Source organism: Cryptomeria japonica, chromosome 7 (assembly GCF_030272615.1).
Source record: "Cryptomeria japonica chromosome 7, Sugi_1.0, whole genome shotgun sequence".
In the NCBI taxonomy this organism is placed as follows: Eukaryota; Viridiplantae; Streptophyta; class Pinopsida; order Cupressales; family Cupressaceae; genus Cryptomeria; species Cryptomeria japonica.
The window spans coordinates 371,664,627-371,683,188 of NC_081411.1; the positions used below are offsets into that span (position 1 = coordinate 371,664,627).

General features: G+C 35.0%; 1 protein-coding gene across 1 annotated transcript in view; it reads left to right on the forward strand.

Annotated features, from left to right (window-relative positions):
- The window catches only part of LOC131035425 (probable protein arginine N-methyltransferase 6), a 216,866-nt gene extending 200,833 nt beyond the window's left edge, over window positions 1-16,033 (forward strand). The window contains exons 10-13 of the mRNA XM_057967123.2: window positions 4,151-4,235; window positions 7,802-7,980; window positions 15,294-15,412; window positions 15,501-16,033. Of these exons, the coding sequence (XP_057823106.1) occupies window positions 4,151-4,235; window positions 7,802-7,980; window positions 15,294-15,412; window positions 15,501-15,543 (426 nt within the window). The 3' untranslated portion in view covers window positions 15,544-16,033. The remainder of the gene's footprint in view (window positions 1-4,150; window positions 4,236-7,801; window positions 7,981-15,293; window positions 15,413-15,500) is intronic.
- Window positions 16,034-18,562: the final 2,529 nt, after the last annotated feature.

The following is an 18,562-nucleotide window of genomic DNA, read 5'->3' on the forward strand; positions in this document are numbered from 1 at the left end:
GATTAGCTTAAGGATCACTTGAGGCAACTCCAAGGTTCTGGTATGTCAGGTCTTGATGTGTGGATAAGCTCGTTGGTTTGATGTGATTATGCTAGGATCACAAAGGGACTTACGTTGAATTGTTGAATGCTTGAATCGCTGGAACTTGATCATCTGATGTTGCAATCTTGTGATGCTTTTTCTATCCTAAACTAGCTTGAGCTGAAAAAAAGGGCAAAGGAAATGGTTGAGAGAGTCTATTCTAAGACCTAGAATGTAAGAAGATAGGTGAATGATTAGATGGAATCCTACTGAGCGAGGTCTCACCATCAAACTGAACAATTGGACACAAGCTTAGTGCAATCTTCTAAGGATATTTCAAAGATGTTCAAATCATTACCATCAAACATTGATTACCATTCAAGTTAATGTATAAGCAATGGACGTATAACAATATGAAGTTAAGCCCACATCATTCCAGTTGACAACGCAAGGCACACTTACAATCAGCAAGAGACTAGTGGTATGGACTAAACGGATTCCACACACATGCTATCAATAAATTCTTCCATTCAATCTAATAACATGAAAATGAATTGAGAAGTAGAAACCATGAGACTTGTTGAAATAACACATTTCACCATAACTTCAATGAAAAGAGTATCTCATTTACAAGTCTTGACAACAATTCTTCCTTATCCTAATCTATTCTAACTTCTAACTTCTAACTTCTAACTTCTACTAAACTATTCTTCTAAGACTATTTATTATTAACCTTTACAAATGAAGAGCTTGAGCCTTTTATAATGTTCTCAATACAATTCAATGGCTTAGATCAATTTGAGATCAATGGCCGAGAATTTACAATGAAAACCCTAATTAGGGTTTGTTACAACAAACTCAATTCTGGCCAATGAAATGATTACAACACTTTGGCATGACCAATAAATAATAGGGGTAGGTGCCTCGAAGTTTGTGCCATCATGGACGAGTCAAGTACATTGAATGAAAACGTGCTGATGTGGAACTCCTTGATTTGGTGAGTGATGATTGGGATGCCACCTCGACTTGGCACTTGTGGACTTGATTCATCATCATGACAGGATGTTGAGAGATATCTCTTGAATGCCTCAATCTTGGAAGTGCAAGGTATAGACTTTGACTTCCTCTTAGTTTTGAAGTATTGATGTTGCCTTGGAACAAACTTTTGATGGCACAACTACTTCTTTGCTTTGGAATTCCTTCTCTTTGACTCCTTTCATGTTGTTGGTGTTGTAGATCATGTCCTTGTGTAAGTGAATGCTTCTTGTGTAATCACCTTCTTGTGCTTGCTTATGAAGTCCCTTTGAGGATATCTTCCTTGTAACTTGATCTTGATGTTGAAATTTTCTCCTTAGAACACTTTTTTTTGATCCTCCTCCAACGTGATCGCCTTGATTTCTTTCTTCATCTCCTACAAAACAAACAAATAAGCATCAAACATACATGACATATATGCTCTATAATCTCTTAATTTGATATGATTATGTGATTTTATGTGATTTGCAGGTTTTATAAGAGGATTTCGCTCTTAAGGTTGGGTAATAGAAGTTGTCTCAAACTTAGTCTAATTCTGCCCTTCATCACTTCAGGTTTGAATACTTTGTCATTCATGCAAGTGGAGGCATCAAATTAACTTGGAAGAGGGCTCTACAAGCAATTTCGCTCCTAAAGTGGAGCACTTGAAGTTCGCTCTAGGGATGGTGTACATGAAGTTTGCTCCAAGATGGGTGCACATGAAGTTTGCCTCAAGATGGGTGCACATGAAGTTCGCTCCAAGATGGGTGCACATGAAGTTCGCTCCAAGGTGGGTGCACATGAAGTTGCCCTCAAACTTGTCTTTGAACTTGCTTTCACTTACTTCCCTTCATTCTATGGGTTCTAACATTGAGTCTTTCAACCATTTATTAATGAAAACATGACAAACTTACCTTAGGGAAGGCTTCTATAGGAATTTCGCTCTGAGAGTGGAGCACATGAAGTTCACTCCTAAACCCATGCACATGAAGTTCGCTCTTGGAGGCATGCACATGAAGTTACTCTTAAATCTCGCCTTTCATCATCGTCTTAGCTTGAAATCACTTTTTTCTATGGATCAATTCGGCTCATAAGCAGTCTTGCATCTTCTCTTGGGTAAATAGGGTAAATTCGCTCCAAGGTTCATGTACATGAAGTTCGCTCTAAATGCCATGCACATGAAGTTCGCTCCAAATGCCACGCACATGAAGTTCGCTCCAATTGCCATGCTCAAGAAGTTCGCTCCAATTGCCATGCATATGAAGTGAATTTCAAACCAAAAATAAGCTTTCCCTCAATCACTTCATTGTTTCATCAATTCAATCCTTAGGTTTTCCAAATCTTCATTCACAAAAACATGTCAAACTTACCTCATGAAGTCCTAAAAGGAAACTTCGCTCCTATCCAAGAGCACATGAAGTGAACTTTTCTCCAAAGAAGGAGCACTTGAAGTGATCTTCAAATCAAAATCATGCTCAGTATCTTCACTCATGATAAATCAAACGCTCTAACTTGCACTCAAACAAGGCTTCTAAGACAAATTTGCTCCAAAGGTGATGCACATGAAGTTCGTTCCTGAGGTCATGCTCCTGAAGTTTGCTCCTGAGGTCATGCACCCGAAGTGAATTTTAAATCAAAACTCTAACTCTCCTTTGCTCACTTTCACTCACTCTCTTAACTCTAGCACGTCATAGCGTGCTCAACATGAGGTCTTAGGAAGAATTTTGTTTTGAGTCTTGAGCAAATGATGTTCGCTCCACAAGGGATGCACACGAATTGAAGTTTGCTCCAAAGTGAATGCACATGAAGTGAAGTCTGCTCCCAAGTGGATGCACATGAAGTGAAGTCCGCTCCAAAGTGGATGCACATGAAGTGAAGTCCAAATCAAAGTGGATGCACATGAAATGGATTGAAACTTGACACTTAGTATTTTCTTGCTCATTCTCCTTCATTCCATTCATTCAAGCTTGTTGTAACTAAGGGCACTTGAAGTAAATTTCGCTCCTCAAGAGGAGCACTTGAATTTTTTTCGGCCTCAACCTTGAGCACTTGAAGTAACTTGAAAACGCACTTTTTAGTTGAATCTTATTACTTTATGCCTTAGTTTATGCCTCTATATACTATAAGACCTCAAAACTCACCTTGATATGATCTCACCTTCAACCTGAGGCAATAAGAGTGAAATTCGCTCTGAGAGAGGAGCACTTGAAGTTGCCTACGTACTTGACCCAATTGATGTTTACTTGCATTGCTTGATTGGGCTTGATCTTGAAGAGTTCCTCCATCAGACCTCTTTCTCTTTATGTTCATTTTGACCTCATTTCACCCCCAAAAGAAGAGTTATCCTCCTGACTCCCAGCTTCCTGACCATCTATACCTCTTCAATGCAAAGGCTAATAGCTAAGGACTCTAACACTACCCCGGAAAGTGGAAAAAAGTGGGGGTCCCCATTTGCAATGGGGCGATGTGTGAATACCTCACAACAGGAAGCATCAATTAAGAAAGCAAGTTGAGAATCTTTAGCGCTTTGTATTTAGTATTCAGGAGAGAGATAATGAAGGATACACTTGTCAAAGATGCAATGCCTAACTTTTGTTGCTGTAGTTCCATACACCTTTATTTTGTGCACAATCTGGGGTATTACAACAAATGTCTCCGTGAGTGCAATTCTTTGTCTTGAGAAGATTTTATTCTGGATGTTCTTACAATGCACAGTAGCGATGAAGTTGAAGAAATTAGCTTAAAATATATCTTCTCTGAGTTCTCTTAAAGGATTTCAGAAATTCTTGTCAGCATAGTTAGATTGCATGCACTTGTACTGATATGCTAATAAAAGGATTTTTCATAATCAAACCTTGTGCTTTAATAGTGATTGATCTTTGGAGAAGTCTTGTATAATAACTGCAATTGAATTTATTGTTAATGTAGCAATAATGCTAATTTTCCTTATGGAATGAATTTTTGTATTTGAAGTGCTTCTCTACTGATCTTTTGAAGAGTCTTCCAAAAGAGTATCTACTGGAGCCAGCTAAATTTGGTTTCTATGTTGTTATCATCAACTATTTATCATTTCATTGCTTGATCATATAATTAGCATTACACATTGTTGGTGCAGGTAAAGGATATTAACTGTAATACAATCACAGTGCAGGAGTTGGAATTGGTTACAGCAGAGTTTAGTGTGGCGTCTATGATGAATGGTAAGACTACATATAATTAAATAAATGATTTTATTTGTGTAATGTCAGTGTAAGATTATTGATAAGTACAGCGAGGTAATGTCAGTCTAGTATTATTGATTCGTAAGGAAAGGCAAGTCCATTGAGCAAAATGTATTCTGCTACATTGCATTGCATTTCATTCTAGGACATAGAATTGTGTTTTGGTCGATATACAAGCAGATAGGATACTAGAGTGGACATCACTGGGATGCATCTCCTCATACAGAGTAGAATGGAGATATAATGATATGTAGGAAATGCAATCCATTAGTTGTAAGGGCATTGCTATAGATATGCAGTCATTAGGTGTCTATATGTCAACACCCACATTTGTAATAATTGTTGTATCTGTATATTTATTCTTATATACAAATACATATCTATTTCCAATTTAGACAGCTCTGATCTCTCTCTAGTATTATCAGAGCACCAGTTTCTGAATACATGGAATTCTTCTGTAAGGAGAGATTATTGACAACACAAGAATAAGGTCCATTGCAGCCATGAACAGTTTCTTTCATCCAGGTGTTGTAGTTGAGAGTGAAGCAGGGCAAATAGGGGCCTGTAGTGCATGCTCTATTGCCATTTGGATTAGGGGGTGGGGGGGAGGGAGGGAGACCAAAGGGAGAAATTGGTGCGTGAAAGCTTGAGGCCACTTTTTAGAATGGGTTTCTGTCTGATTTGGAGCAGAGCTGTCATTTCCAGATGCTGACTGGGAGTGTTTTGATTACCCACGTGGGCTGCCAACAGGCTCAGACATGGGTTTGGCTTGGGAAGAAAACTCAAGTGAGAACTGTAAAACTTAAGAATGTAAAATGTTTATTAAGATAATTCAGCTATGAATTTTATTTATAAAAATGCTATCTGAAAAGTCTAAAACAAAATTCAACAATAAAATAAAATAAGGATAGAACCATAGATCAAAAACTCACTGTGTAGTTGCAAATTATTTTTCCAACCAAGGAAATTGCACATTAACTTGTCTAGTTGAGTTTTGGAAATTTTTGGCAAGTTAATGAATTTAAGTATTTTGCTGAGTTGTGAATTTTTGAACTATAGTTAGAGCTACTGATAAACAAGTTATCGAAAAAATTTAAAAATATGATAGAAGTTTATTAGTAAAGAATTTTCTAAAGGAAAATAATAAAATTTCCAAGGTTGTTTAGGGAAAAATAGTTATTAAAGAAAGAAAGCTAATTTTTTAAGGAGAAAAAAATTACATGGAAAAAAGTAAAAAGAAAGGCTATAAAATAAAACTGATATATTTATAAAATAACATACAGAAAAATAATGGTTTGAGAAAAAGAAAGAGGAGAGTTTAAAAACAACAATATCAATAAAAATTTTATACATAAAATAAGCAAGAATTTTGATCACTGCTCAGCTAGAGGGAAATCTTAATACCTTTTACAACAAATTTATAGATATGAGGACCATGAGTGTCAAGATTGCACATTTTAAAGATTTATTCGGTGATTTGGAGGTTTAATGAACCAAATGAACACTACAAAGAGGATAGTGGCAGATAATACTAACAAATTGGAGATCTTAAATTTAAACACCACGTTTGAAATACATTAAAGATCAGGAATTACGTAACCAAAAACATCAGACTGCATAACAATTCAGATTTCAACAATCAAAAGGTTCAAGATTTAGCATTCTATGCACCTATAGCATGCTTAAATACCCAACATTTAAAATTAAAACAACGTTTTGAACATTAAAATAAAACTAAAATTCACATAAAACGTATTTCAAACATATATGAATAGCAGTCGAAGAATTTAAGGAAAATAATATTTTTTTGTCCCTAGACTTTAAACCCTGAAAACAACAATTTTGTTCATAAAACTAGCTTCAATTAACATTAAAATTTATCAAAATTTAATTTAGGTTTGAAAACTTAATTCTAACATTTTGGAAAGAATTTGTACTCTTGCAATGCTTGGAAAAAAAAAAGGAAAAGGAAAAGGAAAGAATAACATTCTGACCTGAAAACCAAAATTGTACAAATTTGATCTATAAATAATAAATATACTTCAACTTGCTCAAATTCTCTCAAGTAAAGCTCCAAATGATGCGTGAGGAAATGCTAATGTATTGGAGGCTTAAAAATAGCAAAAAACAATTTATTTTTTAGTGCCTAATCTCTAAGGCACATTCTTCTGCATTCAGTGTCCAAACCCACGTTTCACTGTTCAACCTATATTCCAATGAGATTGTGCTGGAGTTGCCTACCACTCATGGTGATTTCAACACACAAACTTGTTGGGACTGAGTTTTTACAAGTGGCGAATTTTGAATATGCATGGCAAGTTTGCTACACAGATTCGTCAAGGTTTGCTTTCAGCAACTGGTGAGTTCCAAGTACTCATAGTGAGTTTGGCATTCAAACTTCCCAAGACTTATTTCCAGAGGATGGCAAGTACCACTTGATTTACTCATTTTTGCATTTTTCTCATTAGTACTAATCAAGTCTACAAGTAATAGGTGAGCATGCAAACTAGGTTTAGAGTTCTAGTGTTTTAGATTTAGTTTTTTTACAAGAGAGTTCTCCCTTCTAATTTTAAGAAAGGTTTCTCCTTACACTCTATTCTGTATTGTGCTGTCATGAAAGGGACAAATTAAAACACTAACAGGATGTTCCACTAGATTTTTATCACCTTATTCTTATTGCAAATATCTAAAGGTATGAGGTTTAAAAGTGAGATGGGGGTTATTAGCTTGGGCTATTTGTTCATGCCTATATTCCATACAGATACAGCCTTGCTGTTTTTCAGCATTTGTGATTCTGTCTAATGTATGTTCGTTGATATAGACAGCTGGATGTTAAGTATAAAAAATAATTTCATCAAAAAAATATTGGTTACTCTGCAGATATACTTCTCAGACTATTGATCATATGAGATTTTAATGCACTAGGGGAGTCTAGAAAGATATATTCTCATCTCAATAAATATAGAGATTTATTGTCTCCATTGTTGAGAACAATGTACACGTGTGGTTTCTATAGAAAAAGCCACCCATTCTGCTTGTTCACAGGTACAATGTGGGGTTCTACCTCAGAAATTACTACCTGTTTCAGTTGTTTAGGTTATCTCTAAGAAGACAATTCATGGGATCTTATTATATTTCAATGTAATTCATCATTTCAGTGGCAGACAAAAACGTATGGTAAATTGATATTCCACGGATCAATAATAACTATGGTTGAAGGTTTACCCTTTTGTGCATTAGAGATAGACTTTCAAAGCTTAAATACTTTTTAGCAGATAAGCGGATTAATATTTGATCTTATGTAGCATTATTCAATATCATTTTTAATAAAATTGTGTTCTATGCATTTCTTAATTTTTAGAATTTGTTGCAAGTTTTCAACTATAATTTGCTTGGTCTCACATTAACATAAATGAATTCTTCTTATGTATAAATGGCTTGAGTTCTATTGAGAGGTCATTTTATTTTAGTTAAAATGATATGTTAACATCAAAATCAAATTCACACACATTTCTCACTGTTGGTCTCATAATTTTTTTTTGCAGCACACCTTCATGGATTTGCTTTATGGTTTGATGTTACCTTTGAAAGGCCTTCGATAACTCCCAGTGATGCACAATCCGATTCCCTGAATGATAATTTAAATAGAAGGAGAAAACGTGCAAAATCTAATTCTCTTGTATTGTCAACTGCTCCAGAAGAAGAACCCACCCATTGGGCCCAGGTCTGTTTCTCCTTGTTTTTATGCCTAACAATGAGATTTCTGCATAGAAATGAGAAAAGAAAATTAGCATGAACTTTTGTCTTAGATTGCTGATGTAAGATCATTTTTTGTGTCTGAGTTTGTCTTCATAGGAAAAATATTTTGAGATGGAGGTATTCAAATTTGATGTGGGATTTTGCATATCGAATATATTTTCCACATTTTCATATAAAGTTTCATTGTAAGAAATCATCTAAAAGAGAGTTATATTATTGGCTGTAAATGATTATATTGAAAAAAGAATTTGGTCAGCTCATTCTCTTAGTGATTGCACCTCTATAATTATTCCATCTTCTGAAGCAGGCCATTTCAGCCATCAAACCCTGCCAAATTTTGCCCAAAAGAAACAGCTGATTGTATTTAATGATTACTTCCTCTCATGGTAACATCCCAAAATGTCCAAACAAATTTTTCAGATTTTCTGTTTCTCAAGAAGCACCACAGATCTGCAAGGAGAATCTACAAGGTGTGCTCCAATATCAGGACAGAAGAACAAGTATTATGCTATCTTCCAAATAAAAGATGAGAACAGATGCTACCTTGAAATAGAAAACTTTCCAAAAATTAACTTCATGGTTGATGCAATGGAAGGAAGACCCTGGATGTCAAATAAAAAAACTCTGATCCGCAGATTAATGAAACCTTTCTTTATAACAAAAACTATGAAACTGTAGGTTGAGGAGAACTTATGACTTGCAGGTTCGGTGGGTATTATAACGGTTCCGAAAGTGTATTTCCTTGCTGTTTTCTGCATATAGGAAAGAGACCAGTCTTCATGGAGGACTCTTGGTTTTGAAAAAATCAAAACTTTTTTATGAAGTCTTGATCTCCATCCTTTAATCCAACTGATGATCTCCCAAGAACAGTCCCAGTTTGGGTTAGGTTCGTCCTGCTTAACTGTGCATATTGACAATTAACTGCTCTCAAGAAAATAGGAAATTTTATAGGGGATTATAGCGCAGCCTCAAAGTTCACACAAAATCCGGGGGTACTAAACCATGCACACATCTATGTAAATGTGGTTCTAGAGTGGACTCTCCAGCATAGGATAGTGAAAACAACACAGAAATACTGTGAGGGGAGGGGGTGATTCAGAATTTCAAGTAAATTATAACAAAAAGCTTACTGAATTGAAAGACAAAATACATAGTGAGGCAACACAAGATTTATCTCGTGGAAAACCCTCTTGGGTAAAAAACCACGGCACGAATAACTTCCATTAAAAGAAATGGGCTCCAACCCCACATTACAAAAAGAGCACCAACTCTTAAATGAGCATCCATTCAAAGCACCAGAGGCTCCAACCTCTACCTGAGCACCAACTCTATAAGGATCATTTTCAGATTTTAGAGAAATTTACAAAGTAATATCACTTTTTTATACAGTAGCGTATAAAACACTTAAGATTCAATTACACAGCATAACAACACTCACAATATCCTATTTGAGTCTATTTCTCTTGTCAATCAAATTGACACCATCAAAAATAAAACATCCTTTTTGCTCTTGAATATATGGACTGCTATATCGCTGACTGAGCTCTGTGATTAACTTGTATTTTTTTTTTACTTCATAGCTTCTTCATACTACAATATATCACTTTTGTACCCAAACAGTTATACCGATTTTTTATCTGTCAGAATCATTATATTTTCTTCTACATTACAACCAGTATTTACAATGCTGCTGCACACACTCATTTAAAAAAAATGTATCCCATATAAAAGACTTTTTTCACAGCCACACAGAAATTCGACTTTTTAACCCTCAGATACTTCACAATTTTCTTTTTCCAGCACACAACACAAAATACTAACTCACAGAATAAAACGCTCAAAGAAGCGATACCAACACCCTGCCAAAGGGATTCATACGTGTCAAACTCTTCTTTTTCAGAGAAAGCCGTTTTCTGAAAATATATCGTATTTAAAAATACAATGTTCAGTATGATTATCGCAATCTTCAACCTATGCATTATTAGAATATTTAATTATATTTTAGTCACCTATATTTAGTTCCTTGTTTAATGGTCATTTAGCTTTTTAGTTAATTAACTTTTAAGCTTAATTTAGCTTTTAGCTCTTTAATCTTTTACTTCAATGTTATGTTCTAAGTATAGAACATCGTCTTGTAACCTTTATATATACGTGTGTATATCGTTCAATGTAATCATCCGATTATTGAATCATTCATTCAATTTATTTTTCATGGTATCAGAGCGGGTCAATGGGATTCTTTAAAGTTTGGCAAATTTTTTAATAAAAATTAATACCCTCCCTTTTTTTTTTTTTTTTTTGGAACCCTCAAAAAGCCTTCAAAAAAGCAAAATCGTTTTTTTATTAAAATACAATAAAAAAAATCTGGAAAATAGTCACCTATATTTAGTTCCTTGTTTAATGGTCATTTAGCTTTTTAGTTAATTAGCTTTTAAGCTTAATTTAGCTTTTAGCTCTTTAATCTTTTACTTCAACGTTATGTTCTAATTATAGAACATCGTCTTGTAACCTCTATATATACGTGTGTATATCGTTCAATGTAATCATCCGATTATTGAATCATTCATTCAATTTATTTTTCACGCATGACTCCCACCTTTTTATAATTCTCTGCAATGAAGAGGATATCATTTTCGATACTGAAGAACCAATCAAATTTCCAGGATGCAAATCGATGACCCAACAATCTGAACAGAAGATGGGTTTTTTAAAAAAACGGCAAAGTTCCTTATCAAAACGTGTTCTCAAGGATGACATTCTGCCATGACAGTACTCCAGCTGTTCGACGAAAAAGATTAATACAAAAGAAAAACTCAATACGAATATCACCAAAGCAAAACGACTGCCAACCAAAAACCAGTCTCGTCATAAATGCATCCAATCATGAAGTATACACTGCAAATAGAAAAACGGCTCTCCATCTGCTGAAACTAAAACAGTTATCTCTGACAGAGCAGTTAGGAAAAATGAAACACATTCTTCAGAAAGATCAGTGCAGACAAAAACTAACACGTACCTCTTTCTCTTCAAAACAGAGTGATCGAATCAAACACCTGAAGCATATCCAACAAAGATACTCTTCTCAAAACTGAGTTAAAAAATAAACACTTGGCAATTTCGATCCACCAGAGAAACCGACGTTAACATCAATGACAGAAACAGCTAATAGATAGTGCTGGAAATGGGGGGAAAGAGAAAAGGAGCAGCCATTGTATCTATTTAAACATAACATTTAGATGCCATAATTGCCATGTGGACGGTATTTGGTTAGTCTTCCTAGACCAGGAAAATCACAATACCACAACTCATCCATCTACACTCGAAAAGACTCCCTAAGCTGCAAATCCTGTGAACTGGAAGGTTCAAATTAAAATACTAACGAATCCCCAATGAAGAAAGCAATACTAAACCAACTATTTTCTTAAAGACAAAGCTACAAGACAAAACATTGATATGACTATTCTCCAAGAAAAAATGAGAGCAAGTTCACAATGGAATTTACATTTTGTAGGAATTTGGGTAGCAAACAGATTTTGAATTGTACATAGATTCAACACAATAATATAGTAGAACCCAGAAAGATATGTAATTTAGTCTTACCAAACTTTTTCCTAGGGTCAATTTGGTAAATATATGTTCATGAATATCAAGAGAGTACTAATTTATGTAATATTTATAGTCCCCCTCTTAGAAACCACGGAATCTAATGTATAAGTACCCCAGGGGTTGAAAAATCTCGCATCACCCAAGGGCCAAAAAGAATGCATTGCACATGTTTGTTTTCCTGTGTGACGTGCTTCGTTGTGTGCATTTTTCTTTTTACATTTGTCCTATTGCTTGCTTGCATGCATTTGCTTCTTGTTTTGTTTCATGGTTATGTTTGGCAAGCATTGGACCTATGCAACCATGCATTCCTTGCGTCTTTGGTTCATGTGCAACTCAATGCAACTTGCACATCCTTGCACACAATTGGTTGCTTCATGTACCTTACATAGTTTTTCCTAAGGATAACTTTTGGATGTGTCTTGTGCATTAATTGCTTGTGCCTATGGCCCTAGTGTCTATGCATCTTGTGTGTGCATTTCATGGCATTATCACATGTGGTTGGATTTCTTTTGGATTGTGCCTAAGCTCTAGAATTGGCATATGCCTTCTACTCTGCTTTGTGCCATGACCTTTGTCCACATGTGTGATATATTTCCGTCAATTTCTTTGAATAACACATGCTGTAGCTCTACTTGGGTGCTTTTTTTGCCTGCGTATGGATGGTGTCAGGTTCCATTTGAAATAAAGTGCCCATATGTATGTAATTTTGTCTACAAGTCAATAAGAGTTCCATTTTTAGTCACTGAAGGCTGGCGAATCTGGAGTAGAATTGGCATTAGGAATCAAGCTGGCTGGGTTAGATTGTGCACTGAGACTCTCTACATGGGTGTTTCTTTTGGCTGCATATTCATAGTGTCGGGTTCCATTTGAAATAAGTGCCCATATGTATATAATTTGTCTGCAAGTCTGTAAGACTTCCATTTTTGTATCAATCCTTACATTCTACATGTGTTTTTGTTGTGACTCTGTGTGCTGTCACTGGGTGTTCATCTGACCCATTAAGGTGTTACCCCAGAATCTCTCATCTGGATCAGCTAAGGATGTGGATTTTAAACACTTGTTTTGTTACTCTCAATAGTGTGAGTTTTTGACTCTATCAAGCATCTAGAGGAAAAGAGAGGATAAGGATTCCATTGCAGGATCACAGCAAGATTTATCCCATTTGATTCTAACGCATCAATGGTTGATCTTGTTTTTGCATTAGGCAATGTATTGCAGTGAAAAATGATAGAATCCTTATCTTTGAATAATGGATCACAGCGATAATAACAAATCCTTCCCAGTGCCAGTGATGCTACTCTCGGTTCATTGGCCAATCCAACTAGAAATAACAGCAACCATAAGGAAGGAGGTGAACCCAGAGTTCAGATTAGAAAAAATGTTGTTAGCAGATCCAACCAACAAGCAAGACATTGATAAATGGGGGCATGGTAAAAAGAATATTTGAGTATATGCTATGCTCAAATTCATGTGAGAACTAAATTTTCTCAAATATAGAAAAAAAAATAATTCAGATATTTATTTGACAACATTTTGTAACAATTATTGCATATCTATACACAGCTAGTGGGGTTACAGAAACAATAGAGAGGCTTCCCAGACGGTTTGTACTTATAGGAGCAATCTCTCATACACACTGTAGCAAGCCTTGAAAAACAGAGAATAATGGCAACTGCTGATCCAGAGAACAATGGGTACAAACGACGGGATTTAGATGTAAATTATTTTCATAAACTTGTTTTGAATAGATAACTGGGCTCATTCAAATAATTAAAGAAGGCACAGTTCTCAACACACTAGATGAAATCCTAAGTCATGCTTTCTTGGGAACTGTTCTCTATTCTCTATATTCAACAAGGGGCTCTATAGTGAGATTCTTTATGAGCCTCAGAAAAATTCACTGGATAGAGGAACAAAATTCGCAAATTACTTGATTAATTATAGAGGAGACAAATGTTATTATGATGCAGACAGACGTGAAAGGGGAAATAAAGAATAGTATTCTGTCCAGCTTGAAAAAGGCCCTGGGCCTGATGGTTTCCCAGTATTATTCTATTAAATCTACTGGGATCCCATCAAAACTGATCTCATAATAGTCAGAAGAATCTTGAGGAATAAGAAAAATGCTCAGGAAGGTTAATTGTACAAGAGTTTTGCTCATTCCCAAAATCACCCAAGGAGATTATATCTATCATTGTAGACCAATTGCCTTATGTAATTTGATGCTTGATCATCTCAAAATTATTAACTTCAAGGCTAGAATTGGGCCACAAGCTAATCGCCCAAAGTAAATCTGCTTCTGTGCTGAGGAGGTAAATGAGATGTTATTTTGGTTGTTCATGAAGCTCTTCAAGCTTTCAAAACAGAGTGCAACACAGGATTTACTTGATGCTTGATATTTTCAAAGCATTTGATAGGAGCAGCTGGCATTTAATTCTTACTCTACAACCTTTTGGGTTTGCTAAAATTTTCCTTGACTAGATAAAAGATGAATCACGACTACATTGTTCAGCTTCTCTTTAAATGGCAAAAATAGTACATACTTCTCTCCCACCAGAAGATTAATGCAGGGAGACCCTCTAGGCCATTATCTGTTTATTATCATGGAATAAGTAGTAGGTATACATACAAGAAGTAATCTCTAATGGACAGTTCTACGGGTTTCTAGTCAAATAAGAAAGACTTAAAAAATTTCACTGTGCTGATGATATTCATCTCCTCCCATCCCTGTTTAGACTGCAATTTCAGCAATATTATAAAACTTATTATATTGCAATGGGATAAGCAAAGAGAAGAGACTCAAAAGTGATTGTCATATTGCAATTTGATAAGTTTAATCCCCTACCAATGCCACGGCCATGGTCTGGACATTTTTGTTGAATGTACCTTTTAATTCTTAATATAAAATGTCTTTAGACCCCCCCGCCCCCCTACCCAAAAAAAAAAATCCAATAGGACAACAACCAATACTTAAAAATAAGTGCCATTTTTGTCAACCTTTCTGCCTGGTTAAAAAGAGAAATCTTGGACATTTTAGACTTCAATGGGGGAGATCTTCCAATGAAATAGCTTGGCTCCCTTTACATCTCTACGTACAAGCTATATTGTGAGAGGACACCATAAGTCAGGTCAAGAAAATGGACTCATTGAACAAGGTGGTTGACTTTTTCTGAGCATATTTAACTTCTCTAGTCTGTACCACATGCGATCCCCATGTACATGTTCTTGTTGGTTATTTCACCCAACCATAAACAAGTTTCAGCAAGAGTGATTACTTGCAATTACATTTTATTTTTTCTAAATTTTCACGTTGAATTAGTTTCAGCACTAATCTAATTACATCGTGGGAGATGTTAACAAATTCGTAAGAATTGGGGCTAAACTCAATTTTAGTGCTGACAGTATGATGATGCTTGGCATTAGCACTGTTTTGTTTTTCATCTCTGATTCTGACACTATTCTTCTCAACACTTATTCTATTAGATTCTCTATTTTCAACAATGGCAGTGTCAGTGGTGGGTTTTTTGAACATTTTCTTCTGCTTCCTGCACGCTTGAGCATAAATAGGTTTAAGTAAATATCATCGAAGTGCATGGCAGTGACAATTTATAATTGCTCATGCATGTACTTGTAGGGATTATGTCAGATTTTTATTTTTTTCTAATTTTGCAGACCGTGCTCTACATTTATGATCCTATAGAAGTGAGGCAAGACCAAATCATTGAAGGTTCCATTACATTGTCCCAAAATCAGAAAAATCCACGGTTTCTGAATATACATCTCGAATATGCGTGAGTATTTATTTGTTAATTTTGCTTCATCTTTATGTGGATAGCTTTAACTTTTAATGAGATTGCGTTTGTGTTCTCAAATTCACAGATCTGGAGGTCGAAAGTTTGTGAAAGAGTCTGTTTTGTCATGATATTCAATTCAGTTATGTCGAGGCCAAGGTGTTCAACCAAAAGCGAACTCTATTATGTCAAACCTCAGGAGTGCATCCAAGTCATTTGCCCTAAGGTATTAAAGAATAAATGAAATCTATCAGATTGGAATTCAAATCATGATAATAGGTATGCCAATGAGATTAAATTTTGTTATGGATGTCCAAAAGCATGAAGCCAATAAGTGAGTTTTTCAGAACTTTGTACAAATTTTGGCGTTATAATTCATTCATAAAACCATTGCAGTTATATGGATTTCTGACGTTGACCAAAAGACTGAAGTATGTGTTTCATCAATTTCCCACATTTATTAATGCAGTGCTAGTCTATTTTTTTTCCTTTTAGTTTTCATCTGTAAAGGTAGAATAAAGATGCCAAGGTCCAAGGCCTTAACGTACCTTTATTGAAAGTACTTTCCATTATTAAAATAATAAGAGTATTTTTAATAATTTATAAATATTAGAATTTCTATATAGCTTGTAAATTCAATGTAATGCATTTATATTAAAGTTATCAAATCTTGCTCCTTATTGTTTACACTAATGCATCTCTTTCTCCGCACACAGACACATAGAGACGGGTGAAATGTGTATATCCTTACTTGTTCCCCTCTTATTTTACTCACTTTTTGTGTGGAGATCCTTAGTGTTGTGCCAAAAATACTTTGTATTTTGTATTTTTGTAAGTGTGCACCAATGATCGAGTAGGATATAGATGCACTATATTTGCACATAGCATAGATAAGGATTAGATATCTAGAGCTTATTTAGAGTGCATCATGCATTCTATGATTGTAGGTAAGAATGGATGATAGCTTTTAGGTGAATCATGTACTACCAATAGAATCATATAAAAGCAGCCCTAATATAGATTAAGTTGACATTGGAGCAAAGCATCTATATGAGCTCCATTATGTAACCTCTTACGATATGAATGAATAGGAAACCTTTACCACTTCTATTGTTCAACTATTTCTTGTGCATGAGTATTTTTTAGTGTAACGTACATTTGCATATCTAATAGTCATTGAATTCATTCAAGGGGTGAAGTTACCAATTTTATCTTTCAACTATTTCTTGTGCATGAGTGTTTTTCTTTGGTCTAAAGTACATCTACATATCTAAAAGTAGATGTACGACAAAAAATAATATTTATGAAAAACAATAGAGAAAGAGGAATAATTAAGGAGAGCACTAAAGAGAGAATAGTTAAGGTTTGTGGTTGGTATTGGGCATTGGAGAAGAGGCACACAATGTGTGTCCAACTTGGGATACAATGTACACCTGGGAGTGTCTAGGCCAGGGCTGCGTTTTATTTTGTGTTGTAAAGGCATGTGAGGTTGTATGTAGGAACCTGTCCTCTTGGAATGCTTCCTTGCCTTGGAAAGCGAGGACATGTAATTGGTTCTCTGCATGTTAGAAAGAAGCCTCTTAGTGATTTATAGATATGTATTAATCAATTTTATTTGTAGTCATTGCCCTAAATGTTCCTTAATGCATATTATTATTATCAACGTTTTAATTATTTGATTATTGGTGTATATTAATGTTTATAAAAGTTTATCGCTTAATATATTTGTTGTATAAATGCTATATTGTTGTGTTTTTAATGTTTATTCAATACATATTTGGGAGTAATTCATTTATCATCATATTAAATAGTCACTTTTGAAACTACATTAAATATTACATAAAGACTTTATAATAAATAATAAATTAATTACTTTTAAAATCATTTACTTTTGGTGAAAAGTTTAATTACATTAAGGTCACTTTTCTTCAAGACTTGTTAATTATTTGCAGCAAAATTAATAGATTAAATGTTGATGTTAAGATCATTTATAAAATGTAATTGTCATTAAATTAAATGTAAATAATAGATACATGTAATTACCCTAAATAAAATGTGGAGGGAATAGGGGAACAAGGTGGCTATGGCTCTACATGTACGATGGTTTTCCATCTATTGTTGCATGCACCTGGTCGTCCCACCTCTCATCCTTGCTTTGGTATCAATGTTTTGTGTTGCTTGGTTTGCTTGAAGGCCACCGTCAATTTTGTGCTTTGTGTGTTATGGGTTTTATTTCTCCTTGTTTTTAAATTGATTGATCGCATACCGTAGTATGTCATGGTTTCTAGGTTGCAGATTACACAAATGTGTTTGTGTTAATGGTTTGGTTGTCGCATATGGGCACACGACAATAAGTGGAAGTAAAGGAAAACCTTAGCAATAATAAGTTTGTTCAGGCGATACCAAATGGAGATGAAAAGAGAGAGAAAACATTCAAAGTTGTACAGGAAGAAGCTGAGGAGATACTTTTGGAAGCCATGTTCAATGCCAGAGGAGATGGTTTAGGGACCTTCCAAGGGGAAGGAGAAATATACAAAAGACTGTTTGAAGGAGGTAAGGACTCTATCCTTCCCAGGGTACTAAGGTTATATGATGGACACCACAAAAGAGAATGTCCTCAAGTTCTTAACAATAAAAGAAGTGGAAATGCTAATAAAGCGCAATTTAATGTTGAGATTGCAATTCATATGGAGGATTACAATCATGGTGAACCTATGGAGGAAGGTAATGATAAAATTGATGTTTTGCTAGAAAAACAAGCTAATGAGTATATGAAGGTTACCATAACTACAACCCCCAATGAATTGGACTCTGGAGCATTCGTTATTGAATATTAAGATGATAAGCAAGATAATAAGCAAGACCTACTGCAAAATGACAATACAAATGTTGAACCTAATAGTGTGCAGAACACTAATAAAAAGCAATCCCTCTGGTGCCCTACCTTGAGCAAAAAATGCTCAAGAACTAGTCATAGACAAGTTGAGAGAATTGAATAAAGTTAGAAACAGATTAAAAAAAAAAACTCTTCAAGACCCTTATTTTGCTACTAAAGGAACAAAACCTAAAGGTATAATGCTAAAGGAACCACCCCCGATAGGCCAAGAACCAAACCTTTCATTAGGTATTGTGGAACATATCCCACTTTCT